Here is a 15,520-nt window from a genome sequence, read left to right as displayed (position 1 = left end):
CTCTTGCAGGTAGTGGTGTGTGTCTGTCTGTCTGCTCCCAGCTGGTTCCTTTCCACAGCGCAGGTGGGTATTTTCATGTGCCAGGGAACAGTTAGCCCAGGTTTGGGGATTGGGGAGGAAATGTTGGACTGCTTTAAAACAACACGCTGAGGTAGGACAAATATTTGTCTGACATTAGAACAAGTTAGTCTGAAACTGCACTTGGGTCATTTCCACACCGTGGGTCCATGTCACTTTGAACTCACAACAGTATTTGTGACTTTTCAGTAAAAAATGCCTTAAGCCAAACTTGTACAAAGCATTAAGTGCTGTCACTCTGCAGTCAGTGAAAAGAGGTGGTTTCTCTCAGTGTAATTGCTGTTTTGTCATGGGATAGAAGCTTTATGACCAGCATGGCCTGTGAGGGCTGCAGTGAGGTGTAATTTTATGGGGGCAAAGGGAAGGTGAAGAGCTCTTGGTTCACCCCAACTGTGTGCCACGCAGAGCCCCCATCCCCTCCCTTCTCCTTAAATGCCTTTCCTGCTCTCCAGGTTGTTTTCAGGAAGACCAGTTGGTATTGAAGAGCCTCACAAAGTGCTGGAGGAGCTGCTGGCTGTGGAGAGAGAAGCCCCATCCCAGTGGAAGGGGTGCGGGTCTGGTCCGGGGTCTGCCCCGCTCCCTGCAGGCCTTATGTGACACCCCCTGTGTCTAGCTCTACCAAATACTGCCAGTGGGTTTAGGTTATAGTGTGTGAAAGGTAAAGGAATCCGGTTTATTCTGGTTTTATTTTGTGAAGTGGGGCCTAAACTGGCGATGTGAGTTGTAGCTGGAACTGAGGGTTTAGGGCTGATGCTTGAACTGCGGGTGTGCGGTTCTTGACTTGAGTGGAATCAGACCAAAGCCTTGGAAGCAGCATGTGGGTAAATCCTGCAGAGCTTCCTCTCTGAAGTGGCTCGAATGTTGTTGGGTTTTGTTTTTGTTTTCTAAATGAAGTAGTTACTGGCTGTACAGTGCAAACACACAGAGTTGTGGTGCGGCCTCGCGGCGCGCTGCTGGTGGAGCAGCTGAAGGTAAAGCTGCATTCCTTGGGCAGGCGTGGCGGTTGGGTACGGGCTATTTCCAGTGCTTTTTATCAGGTCTGGTTATAGCATTTTTGTCCTAGCTTGCTGCTCGCCTCCCGTTTGGAAAAGAAAACATTGTCAAGTGAGCACAAAAGAATGAGGAGGAAAATATTTGGTAACCACTGTTACAGCGTTAGCATGGAGGAGCTCTGCTGCTGCCTTTTGTAAGCTGATAATTTTGATTTATTAGAATCATCTGACTAAAAAGCTTGTTTAAAAGAAGGCTGGAGAATGGGAATGTGGAACCTGCAGAGGACAAGTGTACAACTTCCTTGGCTCTGCATTGCTTACAGAGCAGGAATGGTGAGACATGGGGTGACCTTTTCGCTCCGTCCATGGTGACAGTGTGGAGCTGCTGTTCTCTCTTTCAGCAGTCATTTTGTGTGTGCTTGGCTTTATGCATGAATTTGCTTTAACTTGTGCCCAACTACTGGGCTCAAACTTAAGTTTTTGGCACTCGTTCATGGTCTCTGTCCTCCACAGAACAACTTGTGTATATGGACTTTGAGCTATTTATTATAGTTTTATCTGGCTGGGCAGGGTCCTGGTTTTATTTCGACCTTGGAGCTCCTGATGTTTTTCTACAAAACAACTGTGGAATTACTGTCAAGCACATAATTCATCACAGCCTGAATCCTTTATTGTTTTAGGGATGTGCTGTAGAGTAGCCTCTCAGCACTGGTACTTCAGCGATGCGGTTAAAATAGAGCAGCCAGGGGCTGGGGGCTCGCAGCTCCCATCTCTGGTGGCTTCTGGCTGAGAACTTGGCATCATACAAGACCACGGAACCTGTCACAACTCGGGTCAAACAGCACAATTTAAGGTAGTGTGAGTAAACTTCTTGACCTATAAATGCCTCGCTGCTGAGGCTGAAGGCAGGGGAGGTGTGAGAGCGAATTCAGCTGCATTGTGTAGCTGTGCTCTTGTTCCCTCTCATGACTTTGGACAGGATAGAGTTTGTGTGGATCTTCTGTCACTGATCAGATGCCTTCTAGAGGAATTAAGAGTATTGCATTTAAAGCAATCATCCATTTGTAGGTATATCTGTGAATATACAATGCTTGGGCTCATAAATTGCCTGTTCTCTGTAGCTGCCACCCCGTGTTTGCAGTAGCTGTTATGGCAGAGGGCCGCTGCTGTGTGTGCTGCCTGCTGGATGCGCAGTGGAAACTCAGGGCTGTTCCATCGGCCTGGCATGGGTGCCGTTCCCAAACTTTTTAAAGGTAGAGAAACTGGGAGGTCAGCACCTTACTAATAACCCAGTACAGCACATTTGAGCTGGCCCCTGCCGCATGTGTGGCTGGGGAAGGGCTCACGGCTATCGCGGTGTTTTCTGGGCTGCGAGAGATTTTTATCAGCTACGGAGCAGCTTCGGGATTGGAGCAGGAGGGATTTGACGTAACTGGTTATTTCCTTGCTGAGATTGTAAAAGTAGGGATCAGGCTGCGAGAGAGAGGAAATCATTTTCTTTTCAAGCACTTCTCTCTAACAGCTCCGGGTGACGTACTCGCTGTGATGGTCGGTTCATACCTCGTCACGTTTTCCTATTGGATATGCAGGGCTGGATTCCTGACCCAGCTCCCATTGTGGCCGGTGCTTCTCTGCAGCACTGTGGGCAGGAGGTTCTGCAGCAGGTTCCTGAGGAAGGGAGCTGGGTGGATACACCTTACTTAGAGTGTGATCCTCTAGTTTTAATACGGGAACCGGTCTGTATGCGCAGGACACTGTCAATTTGTGCCTTATAAAGGCTCTTCCAACCTCCACTTGTTCTTTTTATCGTCTCGTTTTTAATTCTTACACCTTACATGACACCTCAATAAATAAATGTCTAACACAGGGCGGTCTGATTCTGAACCTACAGAAAGTACAGCCTAAAAGCAAGGACAATCCAGGCATAAAATGAGCCTGAGGCCTAAGCTGTTTATCTTGCTCTCAAACCGGTGGTTGATCAGTCAGTTTAATGTGTGCAAATCACAAAGAGGAGTGCAGGGATAATTTTTCTTTTAAACAGCTTTTCTGGTATGTTCAGTGGGACTGCCCAGAGAAGCTGTGGCTGCCCCATCCCTGGCACTGTTGGGACAGGGCTTGGAGTAACCTTCTCTAGTGGAAGGTGTCCCTGCCCATGGCAGGGGTTGGAACTGGAGGAGCTTTAAGGTCCCTTCCAACCCAAACCAGGCTGGGATTCTGTGTGTCTTTCTAAGCCAATCTAAGCTTGTGCAGTCACTTGTTTCTTGGAAGGGTGGTGGACTATGGCTTTTTCCAGTGGAGTAGGATCCCTGTCCAGCACAGAACAACAGGAGAGGGATGAGAGGAGCACTGTTAAATCCTGGATGGCACCTTGGCTGTTAAAGGAGCATTGATCTGTACTATCTGGTTTGACTTTACCTAAGGTCTGTCTGGAAATGTTTGTCCTTTATGGTGAACACCCTTCAACAAACTACTTGTAAAAAGGAATTAATGCAAGTTGGCACTTTTATTCCGAGCTTGGCTGTTTGGATCCTGCTGGACTGTTTTGGCCTAATATTCACTGAAAGCACAATGAATTGCTCTCAAAAATACTTTGTTGTGTGAGTTGTTTGTGCTGTTTCGGGGTGGAGGGGAGGAGTAAAGCTGTTTGGTTTAATTAATGAAGATACAAGGGCCAGTGCTGAAACAGTTCGGGCTTTTTCATTCTTAATAGCTTCTCTCTGGTTTAACAGGCCATGAACATAGCTGGCAGCATGAATCTGGGCCATGAGACCACAGCGATGGGCATTTGGTAGAGTGCCTTTGTTGGTCCCTTGTTGTTCTGACAGGGGTTATCACTTCAGCGACTTTGCTCTGGGATTTTACTTGGCTGGCTGCAAGGGGTTGATTTTTACCATGTTAGAGCATAAGAGATGAACATAAATATGTTTGGAGCTGGGCATTTTGTGCTGATTCACCTTGGGGGTTTAGCTTTGTTTGCCTTTTTTTTGGTGGTTTTTTGTGTTCTTTGAGTTTGTTTTTTAAGCACTAAGTGCTATCAGGGGGAAATAAATTGTATTAAACAAACATATGACTGAACACAACTCTTACCATTGGCAGTCCATTTGTGTTGAGCTTTTGTAACACTGCAATAGTTGCAGGAAATCCTGGTGCTGGTTCATTGGGGGGGGGGTGTGTGTATTTTGACCGCTCTCTTCTAAAACAAGAAATCCTGTCCCTTTCTGCAGATATTTAAATCCAGACTTTCAATTAAAGAGCACTTTTTTCCCCAGGAATGTTTGTTTGAAATTTGACTTGTGTCTTACGTGGCAAAACATTAACTGTGCAGAAGAGGTGTGAAATCAAGTATTTCACGTAGGAGGTGTTGATTTTAAGTATGCAGCTTCTCAAAAAAAGCAAATAGCTTCACTTCCTAGCATAACAGCAGAAAACTGTCTTGGCTTGTTCTGGCTTGTGTCCCTTGTGATGCTGGAGATGAGGGATCCTGTTCAGCTCTGGCTGCCAGCTTTTATTACCGCTGCTGAGGTAGGACAGCACTGCTCTGCTCAAAATCTGCCTGATGGACAGGCCACCGCGGCTCTGATCCTGCTGGGTTCGATCTCTTGGAGTTTAATGTCTTTAGAACTTGACTGTCTCAGGCTGAAAACAAAACTTAATATAGAATTATAGAATGGTTGGGTTAGAAGGGACCTTAAAGCTCATCCATTTGCAGTCCCCTGCCACAGGCAGGGACACCTTCCACTAGAGCAGGTTGCTCCAACAAACCCCAGTTGATACAGGAAGGGTTTTAAAGATGTTCCCAGCTATTTCCTCTGCTCTACTTTGGTTTTCAACCACTTCTCAGAGGACGTGCTCAGCTTTAGCAAGGTATATATTTAGTATTTGGTTCTTGTCTGCTTTTTGCACATCAAGTCAACCTCTGCTCTGTCTTCAGCCTTGCACTGAAACCACATGATATGTGCGTGGTGAGTGTTCACAGCAAGTCATAGCAGCTCTATTTTGAGGGTATAAAAAATGTCAACTCTAAAATGGCTTTGAAATCCTCAATGGAGTGAGCAGGTTCACTGCTCTGAGAGTCACTGCAAAGCACTGAGGAGATTTCGTTGCTCGGTGGTAGCTGGTTTCCTGGCAAAACTGAAATAACCTGGGTTCATTTGGCCACATTCTCTGTTGTGGACAGGCAGCTCTGGGTAGACTTCGGGTCTCTTTGGTGATGCTGCCTTTCAAACCCTGCGTCTCTCAGCTGGACCCGGCTGGCAGAGCCAAGCAGGGGAAGTCATTCTCTGTGTTCAAAAGGCATAGGAAATCATAGATTCCCAGACTTGTTTGTGTTGGAAGGGACCTGAAAGCTCCTCCAGTTCCAACCCCCTGCCATGGGCAGGGACACCTTCCACTAGAGCAGGTTGCTCCAAGCCCCTGTGTCCAACCTGGCCTTTAAACAGCCCATGTTTCATAAGGTAAACACTGTCAGCTTTAGGGATATAACTGGTTGTTGCTTATCATATCCCAGTGGAAGAGGTAGAGAAGACACATACGGCTGAGGCAGGCCAGGTTGCATGGCAACAGCGAGGACGTGGCTGACATCATTTATGAGAATGTTGTATACCGTGGGGCTTGGTACCTGCTCCAGTGCACAGGGAAAAATTCAACATAGAATCAAAGAATATCTGGAGTTGGAAGGGACCCACAAGGATCATCAAGTCCAACTCCCAGCTCCTCACAGGGCATTTATTATTTAAAGGTTTTCTGAGTAGAACGGCAGTAGATCCTTAGGATGTGATGGTGCTAAATGTGCTGTGTGAGTGCTTTCCAATGCGGGCTGGGGCATTTGGGGCACCTTGTGTTTCCCCAGGCTCACATACCCCTGCAGTTTGCCACGTCAGACCTGCCTGTCCCCTCCAGGGCTTGTCCCACCGGGGCCAGCTGGAGCAGGTTACAGCCATTCCCCTTGGCCTGTCCCTTGTCCAAAGCCCTTCTCCGGGTTTCCCGTAGCCCCTTTAGGTGCCCCTTTAGGCACTGGAGCTGCTCTAAGGCGTCCCCTTCAGGAGCCTTCTCTTCTCCAGGCTGCCCCAGCCCAGCTCTCTCAGCCTGGCTCCAGAGCAGAGCTGCTCCAGCCCTCGCAGCAGCTCCGGGGCCTCCTCTGGCCTCGCTCCAGCGGCTCCACATCCCTCTGGTGTTATGGGATTGACTAATTCCATTACTTTCGTGGCTGCTCTTAGGCCTGGTCTCCAGCGCTTGTAAAGTGCTTCTGTGATTTGAAGTGGGCATTAGGGTGGGCTGAGGAACTCGTCCTCGCTATGGATGCCTCTGGGTGGAGCCTGCACTGGAGGTCGCTTAACTTCCCTCATCAGTGAGGTCAGAAAGAAAACATACAATTTCTGGAACTGCTTATCTGTCACTGCACGTGGTGGTGGGGGGAGGCAGAAGGTGCTGCTGCTGCCCAGGACGCTGGGCTAAGGCGGTTACTCCTTTCTTACTTACACACCGAGGTGGCAGATCTTCTCGCCTGCTTGCTAGGAACCAACTGGAGTGGTGGTCTTGAACCATGGCTTACTCCTTGTGGGCAGCTCTAGTTCGTTGCATAGTAAGTATACATGGAAATCCGAGGATGCTGATCCCACAGAGTTAGACTTTCCACTTGCTGTGTAGGCATTTGGCTGCTTACCAAGAGAAAATATATAGGTTGTGAAATGTTATATAAGGCCCTCTAAAAGTGTGGTGGGTTGTGTTGGTTGGTTGGTTTTGATATGGTGATATGTTCTTGATAATTTTTAGAGGTGCAGAATATATAGTTTACCTTTTAGTAATAATCCTTAGAATCGTTCAGGTTAGAAAGGACCTCTGAGGCTCATGGAGCCCAGCGTCCAGGTCAAAGCAGAGTCAACTGTGAAATAAGAGAGTAATATTTTAACAGGATAAGGTGTATTCCTGGCCTAGTGCAGGGAACAGCTGGGATGGTTTTCTGCATCTGCAAGGACTTGTAAGCTCTCCTTAGTGCAGCGTCACATATAAGGGGCAGGGGAGTTCTGAATATGGGTGATTTAACCCAATTTCTGACTTCTTTTAATTATGAAAAGGAGGGAGAAGGAGATAAGGAAAAAAAAGCTTTCCAATAAATAGGCAAAAATTTTTCTCTTTGAGTTCCACATTAACAAGGCAGATGATCACAACTTCATTCCATTGTGCAATCACATTCATATGCAATTTATGCCAGTAGATTTTAACTTCTATTTCTTGCACTTCAAGCTGTGGGGTGTCATTTTGGCTGTCGGATGTCTCGGTCTCTTTGGCAAACAAAGCTATTTTTGAAGCTGTCTGTGCGGATTCTGACTCATGAGATCTCTTTCAACTGGTGGAATAAAGACGTGGTGTATGAGGAATCCATCAGTGCAGAAGAGTTTTTCACATCAGTGTGTGCATTCGTGCTTGGTTACAGTTAATTTTTGTGCTGGTAGGACCAATATTGTGTGCACATCACTTTCAGGAACTGGAAATTGCAGGAGTAATCAGCCCTGGCCTATGGCCAAACCCAGCTTAATTCCAAGGGAGCACTGAAAGAGCCATAATCATCATGTCTCATTTTAGAAGAACTAGAGGGAAATCAGTATAGAGGTTGGCTGGTTTATTTTGTATGAAAATTAAGTTAATTTTTTTCCTGGCTACTGGTATAAGAATTATGAAGTTCGAGATCAAAGATGGAGAATTACAGCATTTGAATCCTGGATCAACAGTGGTATTTATTTGATTGGGGAGATTTTTCTCTGATTATAAACAACAAAATCCCCAATTTGGGTTTATCTTGTGCACTAAGAGGAGACCAGGCCCCCCTTTTGATGTCCTTTTCCTCTGAAATGGCTGGTTTTACTGTACGATGAATATTCTGTTTATCGAGGAAATGCTGTCTCTGGCCTCGCTCCACGTGTTGTACACCTCTACCTTCAGCTTTGATTGCTTCTGCCAAGGGATGGAGGAAGAAAGAGAATGGATCACACGTATTAGCACAAGCTTGTCTAGTTACTAATGGGTAGTTGTCTCTTACAGAGGAATGGTTTCTGTTCAGAACAGATCTGTTCTTAAAAGCAACAAAAGTCAAAGCCAGACATGTCAGTTCTTCATTCCTTCAGGATCTCTAGTTCTGTGGAGCTGATACACGAAAAAAGACCTGAACTTTGTCACTTTGGTACATTCAGTGTCTTACGTTATTTTCCCAATCTGTCATGTTTTACAGCTCTTGATTTGTAATCCCAGTTTGTTCTTCATTCATGCTCTTTGGCTGGAACACCAGGTTGTTCCAAGTAAAATGTCAATGCCAGAAAATGCAAATGTATCTCTGTGATCTAATTTGAGTTGTTTGTGTCTTAGAAGCATCTCAGCCATAAAACACAACGGTACCTATGTATAGTTCTCAGAGTATTTAGGTGATTTTGACTGGTATCTAAAAAACCAAAAGTTTAAGAAGAACTATTAAGTGCTATCCAGAGAGTATGAAGGCTCAAAGAGGATGGAAGTAGAGAAAATTATGTCTTTTTTAAGGAGCCTCTGCTGTGTTTGAAAACTCAGCTTATACTTACTGACAAATAAACCTTTTGAAGAGGAAGGAATGGATTTTTCCCCAGCCACCTCCAAGGTCCCACTTTCAAATTCCCAATTAAGAATTACTGAGCCTTCAGATGAGCCATACATTTGCATCTAGATGTTCTGCTGCTGAGGCGGTGTTATCTGGGCTGTCCATGCTTTCTGCTTCCAACTATCACATTGGTGATAACACAGCACTTGTTATAAACAATGTCTCCTACATGCCATGAGAAGAAGTTGCTTTTCTGCTGCTCCCATTCCTGTTTCTAAGCTTTTCAGGCTGCGTTTCTAGCTAGAAACAGTGTGAGTGATTGCAAGTAATGCAGTCTGTACACCATGCATAGAGAGAAGGTGCATCAGTCACAGCCGGCGGGACATGCTGGCTTCCAATGACAAGGAGATGCTCATGTGTATTGGGTCATCTTCTGTCTGGGGCAGAGAGTGTTGTCCCACACCTGCTGGGGGCTGCAGGTATGGGCCTAACATAGATGCCGCTTTTTCAGTGCAGAAAGCAGCAAAAGTTGATAAATATTCATTTATTGTATTTTTTTGCAAGAATGCAGGACTCGTAATGGGAGATTGGGATTGGAAACAAATTCATAACAAGCAAGTTTATTCCTGCCTTTATGTTGACCAAGTGTAACTGGTGGATTCCAACCCATTATGGCAAATGAACTCTGTTAATTGTTGCGCTGGGGCTGAAGGAATGCTGAAAGGTCTGATGGTGTCGTTGCAGGATCAGCTGAAGCAGTGCTTCTCCAGACAGCCCGCGGGAGCCAAGGACACCGACACGCTCGTGCAGGAGCCCGACAGCCAGTACGGCACCTGGAACAACCCGCGGCACAGCGGGGACAGGTGAGGGGGCCAGGTCCCGCTGGGCATGGCTCTGCTTGGCTGGCAAGGAGAGAAACCCTTGGCTTGGGTGTGCACGTGTGCATGGGGCTTCTCGAAAGCGTCATGCTCACTTTCAGTGGCCACGTGGTTTCTTTAGTCTGTCAGTGAAGAAATATTCCTTTAATGTCTGCAAATTGCAGTAAGTTTTGAAATGTAAACTCCACCCTCAGTGAGAATGCAGCATCACCACTCCTAGAATCAGTGACAGTACCTGCCTGGACTGGAATAGGCTGGTGTCGGTTGGAAGGGACCTTAAAGCTCCTCCAATTCCAACCCCTGCCACGGGCAGGGACACCTTCCACTAGAGCAGGTTGCTCCAAGCCCCTGTGTCCAACCTGGCCTTGAACACTGCCAGGGATGGGGCAGCCACAGCTTCTCTGGGCACCCTGTGCCAGCGCCTCAGCACCCTCACAGGGAAGAGCTTCTGCCTGAGAGCTCATCTCAATCTCCCCTCTGGCAGGTTAAAGCCATTCCCCTTGTCCTGTCCCTACAGGCCCTTGTCCAAAGCCCTTCTCCAGGTTTCTGGTAGCCCCTTTAGGCACTGGGAGCTGCTCTAAGGTCTGTCAGGTGAATGAAAGATAGTGTTACAGATGCTTTTCTATTATTAACATGATTTAATGAAAGAAACCTAGAGCACTGAAGTGTGAGGGGTTTGTAACTTACACCTGTTGTGTAAATTATAGCTTCATCTACACTGAGCCACTATCCTGTCTGCTCAGTGCGGTGTGAAAATAGCATTTTATCTGGGGTTTTAATGCTATACTTGTTGAGATCTTATAGCAGACATTAATGTCAATTATGTTTGGTGTGTTCTACACTTGAGAACAGTGTGTTATAAATATTTTATTGCTTATGAGATCAGGGTAGCTTTCAGGCTGAGGTCAGTGAGCTCACTGACACACCAGCAGTGACATCCAAGTCTTCCGTTAAATTACTTGGATTTCAATATGTTATAGGCATTTTCTGAAATCAGTTTCTTAACAAAGGTGCTGTCTCAGCTCCGCAGCAGACAGCAGCTGAGTGTAGCTTCAAACCTGGAGGATTCTTCCTGACTAGAAAAGCTCCACCTAGAAATTCTGGTTCATTGAAGCACTGAACTCAGTCCCCGTGTCCTGGAGCTTTGTTTCCACTCTAAGAAATGTTTAGTTGCTTCTGCTTTTACAGTGTAATGATGACACTATAGTGAGTTTTTAGCATTTTGCCACCCCCTTGCTCTACTTCAACTTGACGTACGGCTCACTGCGGGGGAATTACTGGTGTATTAATTCAAACACTTAGAGGAATGACAAGAACATGCTTTTAAGTATTAAATTAATAATAGGAATCTTCCTGGAATCTGCATTTTGTTTGCAGTTTATGTTTTATGAATCAGAGGACTTGTCATAAGGACAAGGGCAGACGTTCTGCTGCTCTTGCTGTGGGTGATGGAGCACATCCCTGCGCTCGGCTGCTGCGGTGCTTGTCTCCTCCTCTGCTCAGCCCAGAGGCAGGAACTTACAGGAGGCTTTGATAATTCAGCTTTCCTGTTTTGCCTGGCTCGCTTCCCTTAGACTTTATATCTCGCCAGCCACACAGCCCTGGGGTTGTGTTCCCTGGGCACCTCTGTACGCCTGCCCGGGCAGCGCGTGGCTATCGCTGAGCACAGGGCTGAGAGCACACTGGGGGTATGGGCACCATGACCCCAGTCCTGGGGGGCACACAGGGAGCAAACGGGGACAGGAGGGACAGAACAGTGTCACCAGCCTGCTGCTGCTGTGTCACAGGAGCTTCCGGCTTCTGGCATTTTCATAGATTCCTGGAATCACAGAGTGGTTTGGGTTGGAAGGAACCTGAAAGTTCATCCAGTTCCAACCAGATTAGGAACCATCATGTGAAATTAGGAGCTTTGACTCCTGATTTCAGATGATGAAACAACACATTCTTTATGACCTCTTAGCATTATCTTGCTAAAACTGATGAAACTTGATTGCAGTTGACAGTGAGGATTGGTCTCAGTTTGCAGTGTGTCTGTGATGCCCATGCTGCTGGCATTGGTGTGGGCTGGATGAAGGACAGTTTTTCAGAGAAGCCAGTGTCTGTAGATGGCACCAGTTGAACATTGTTGGTAGCTCACGGATGTGCTCGTAAAACTTGGAATCTTAATGAAGTAATAGAAGAAGATGCATAATGCATCATCTTCCATATTCTAGTGGATCTAAAGCCTAACGCTGCAGATACCAAATACCATTCAAAGCCAAACCAGCAGACAAACCCTTCCCCCTGGAGCTCATTAGAACCATTGCTTAATTATCTGGGGCCCACACGCTGGAGGAGGGAAGAGGCATTCACTGTGCCCATGTGCTGGAAACCCTGTGTGCAGGGTTTGCTCTGCCAGACTGGAAATATACCATGCACTGCTGCTTGGTAGAAAGTTGTTATTCAGCAGCTCCTGAGTGTTTTCCTCTGAGATCACTATTGGACTGTACCAAATACTAAGGTCTATTGTTCAAAACGTGTGTGTATATTCCTCTGTAAGTGTTGAGATTTTGGGGGGGGGGTTTGAACAGTTTTCCTTGATATTTGCTGAAGAAAAGGTTCTTAGTAACAAAAGGCTCTTGTTAAGAAAAAAAGCCACATATCTGTATGAAATATACAATAATACATTGGTAACAGATTAATCTGAATTAAAATAAATACAATCTAAATATTATATGTGTATGCATATATAAAAGCACCTCCTGGGGATAAGAAGGGAACATGAACAAATGATCTTGAAAGCTCTGCTAAGTACCTCGTAGTGTCCTGCAGGAATCCACTTACAGGAAGAGTATTGATTGTTCTGTATTGATAAGCATTTATATGTATTTGAGATTATTTTGGATGAGAAAGGAGAAGAATCTTTTGTCAGTTTCTCTTTGCTTGAGGCCTGCAAACAGGGCATTACCCTTCACAGTGGTTTCAAATGTACACAGTGCCGTAAGGTCTGCTGCTGTTATATATTAAACAGGGAGGGGAGGTATTTCCTGGCTGTTATTTCCTTGCTGTTTCCCTCATCTTGTTTGTGTGTGTGTGTTTGGAGGGGCCTTTGTGTGTTACAGTCCAATAATTACAATCTATCTGTATACTTGCATTATCCAATACACTGTAAATCCATGTAGGTAAAAGGCTGTGCTAATGAAAGTGAGCCACACCCTTGCTGCTGGTTCCTGCTGCCTCCAAACCTGCCCTTGGTGCTTTTTTCCAGTTCTACCTTTATTTATCATCTGCTGAGTATGTGTGATCCAGACTGTCCTGGCGTGTATTTGTTTACCCTGAAGTCTCACAGATTCCATTGTCTTCATTTGCAGCTTTGTACCCGAATCTCCTTCCTTGGAAAACGATGTCATTTCAACGAGGAAGCAGCCTCCAAACAGCCACCCATCCTCACTGTCCTCGCAGACAGAACCTGCCTCCCTGGCTGATCACCATGACTTCTCTAAAGACCAAAGGAGCACGAGTTTGGATCGTTCCAGCACTGACATGGACTCTACTGATGGGGCTGATTTACCTCCTCCAGGAGACACCTACCCTGATGAAAAGACCACTGACTTCTCTTTCATTGATGTAAGTTACCATAATGGGAAACAAGTTCTTCTTCATTAACTATATCATTACCTGTGTTGGTCACTGCAAAGCAGTATCTTAATGGAAATTTTGCACTCAATCTTCCTCTGCCTTTTCTTTATCACATGGAGTTTTCCCAGCTGACTTCCTGCCTGAAAAGTTTAAGATCAAAGCTACAAAGTTCTTCTGGTTTCTTTCGTGCTTAGATTTTTGAGAGATTCAGAAAAGCTGTTGGCCTTGGGTCTGCCAGTGGCTTAATAAAGTTGCTGTTTCTCTTGGTGCTCCTCAGTGAGCTGTAACGGAAGAGTTAGATGGCTTTATGAACACTGGAAGCAAATATCGCAAATAGCTACTGACTGCTGTGCTAGGAGCCATGCAGATTCAAAGCTATGAAGGCCTTTACTAATGTTTTTCTTATTTACAATTGGTCTCCATCTGAAGTCACTTACAATTGCCCTTTAAGGGGCTTCTTTCATACTTAAGAACCTTGCAGTTAGTAGAACAGCGATTTCCTCTGCTGTGGTTAAAGGTGTCTCTTTAAAATATGAATAGCTGCAAGTACAGCTGGCAGTATGCTGTTTTAATGAGCAGTTCATTCCTAACCTGAAATCTCTTGAAAAGAAACAAACCCACATCTCCTGAAGAAGAGGAGGAGACTCAGTGGTGTTTGCTGATGACCAGCAAGTCTCTCACAACAAATTGCTTTAAACAAATAAAAAAATTACAGCTCCTTCTTTTGCCCTGTAAATGTTATTGCTTTACTGTCACACCCAGAGATGGATGTGTGGGAAAGGACTGAGCACAGAACTTTTCTGAATGCTGTGACACTTCACTTGCAACATGACAACTTCCTTGTTGCTGGTGAGCAGCTTGACGTGTCTGCGGATGGCAGCCCGTGAGGACAATGAAATCCCAGCACTCTGCTGCAAGAGAATTTTGTGTAGTTGCACTTTTTAGGTCCCAGTCATCTCTTCAGCCTTCAGCTGGTACTAGCGAGCAAGGCTGCATTCTGAAACACTTGAGGAACTGAAATCCTACTTATTGCAGTTAGTTTTTTATTAATTCAGTTAAAATAATTCATGCAGATCAGGCACCCACAGCCGAGATAGATCAAAGAAGCAGCGCTGCACCCAGTTAGCCACAATCTAGCTTATCCTCATTATCAATTCTCTTTAATATAATTTTAAGTAACTACAAGAATAATAATCAGGCAAATAGCTATAGTTTAATTAAACTGAATGGGTTAATGCATTAATGTAGGGTGGGAAATCATTACGGAGGAGATGACTTTTATTTTCAGGCTGGTTAAAGGTTTTGTCTCTCTTTACAGCAAACCACTGTTCTGGACTCCAGTGCTCTGAAAACTCGAGTGCAGCTCAGCAAGAAGAGACGCCGCCGGGCTCCTGTTTCCCACTCCCTTAGAAGAAGCAGAGGGCTGGAGTTCGAAAACAGGTTTTCTTTGACAGAAGAACCAGACAATACCTGGATGTTTAAAGATTCCACAGGTATCCCTCACTACCTGAAATAATCAGCTGTGATCAGTTTGGTTGTAAGGGCAGGAATTTCTACATGGTACAACATACCTGAAGTTGCATCGAGGTTTAACACCAGTTTCCTTTTCCTACCTCTGGGTCATCCTCTAAATCAAGTCTCCCCCTCCATTCCTTGGAGTCTTTGGAGCAAGGGAAGCTGCAGCACCAGACCTGCAGAAGACCAGGGTGAAGGGGAACGTTGTTGCGGTTTCCGAGTTTCTGGCTACTGACTTAAAGAGAATTTTGTTCACTGAGGAAATACTGAGTTTGGAAATTGCTGCAGTTGGGTGCATTATCTCACATTAAAACTTATCTCACATTATGTGATCAACCAAGATGTTTAGAAGCAGCAACATTCATTAAATTAGGAGTACCTTCCACTCCCTCACCTGTCAGCAGGAAATCTTTGTATTGCTGAGTACCTAGTATGTTTGTTGAAACACCTGGTTCTGTCCTGTGGTGTGTTTAATATAACTCTTTATACACATTTGAATGGAAAGGGAGATCTAGAACAAGGTATAGATAATAAAACCTGCTGGCTAATGGTTTTTCTTCTCCTCTGCTTCTTTTCTTTTAAACAATGAATTAGAAGAGAAGAAAACTATGCAACAGGAAGATTCCGATGAGGAAGACAAGGTCCAGCATACCGCGAGGTCACCATCTGTACAAGCTCAGAGACTCCCCGTGTTCCCAGGAATGGATCATTCTGTTCTCAAGGTAAGTGTAGGCAGAAGGTGTCAGCTGAGAGTTAACCCGGGTCAGGAGCTGCAGATCCTCTGCAGGAGCAGAGTTGGGAAGTTTTGCTGAAGATGTCTGCAGGGGTGGGTGTGATGTGTGGAAAAGCCACCCGGTTATCTTTCTTATTTTAAC

At 45.5% G+C, this 15,520-nt stretch overlaps 1 protein-coding gene across 1 annotated transcript in view; it reads left to right on the top strand.

Annotated features, from left to right (window-relative positions):
• The window catches only part of KIAA1671 (KIAA1671 ortholog), a 67,250-nt gene that overhangs the window by 48,023 nt on the left and 3,707 nt on the right, over positions 1-15,520 (top strand). The window contains exons 7-10 of the mRNA XM_030501041.1: positions 9,379-9,497; positions 12,863-13,118; positions 14,449-14,623; positions 15,240-15,367. Coding sequence (XP_030356901.1) covers positions 9,379-9,497; positions 12,863-13,118; positions 14,449-14,623; positions 15,240-15,367 — 678 coding nt within the window. The remainder of the gene's footprint in view (positions 1-9,378; positions 9,498-12,862; positions 13,119-14,448; positions 14,624-15,239; positions 15,368-15,520) is intronic.

The sequence above is a fragment of the Strigops habroptila genome, chromosome 11 (assembly GCF_004027225.2).
Source record: "Strigops habroptila isolate Jane chromosome 11, bStrHab1.2.pri, whole genome shotgun sequence".
Taxonomy (NCBI): domain Eukaryota; kingdom Metazoa; phylum Chordata; class Aves; order Psittaciformes; family Psittacidae; genus Strigops; species Strigops habroptila.
Note: the sequence above shows the minus strand (reverse complement) of the source record. Positions and strands in the feature narration are given on the sequence as shown.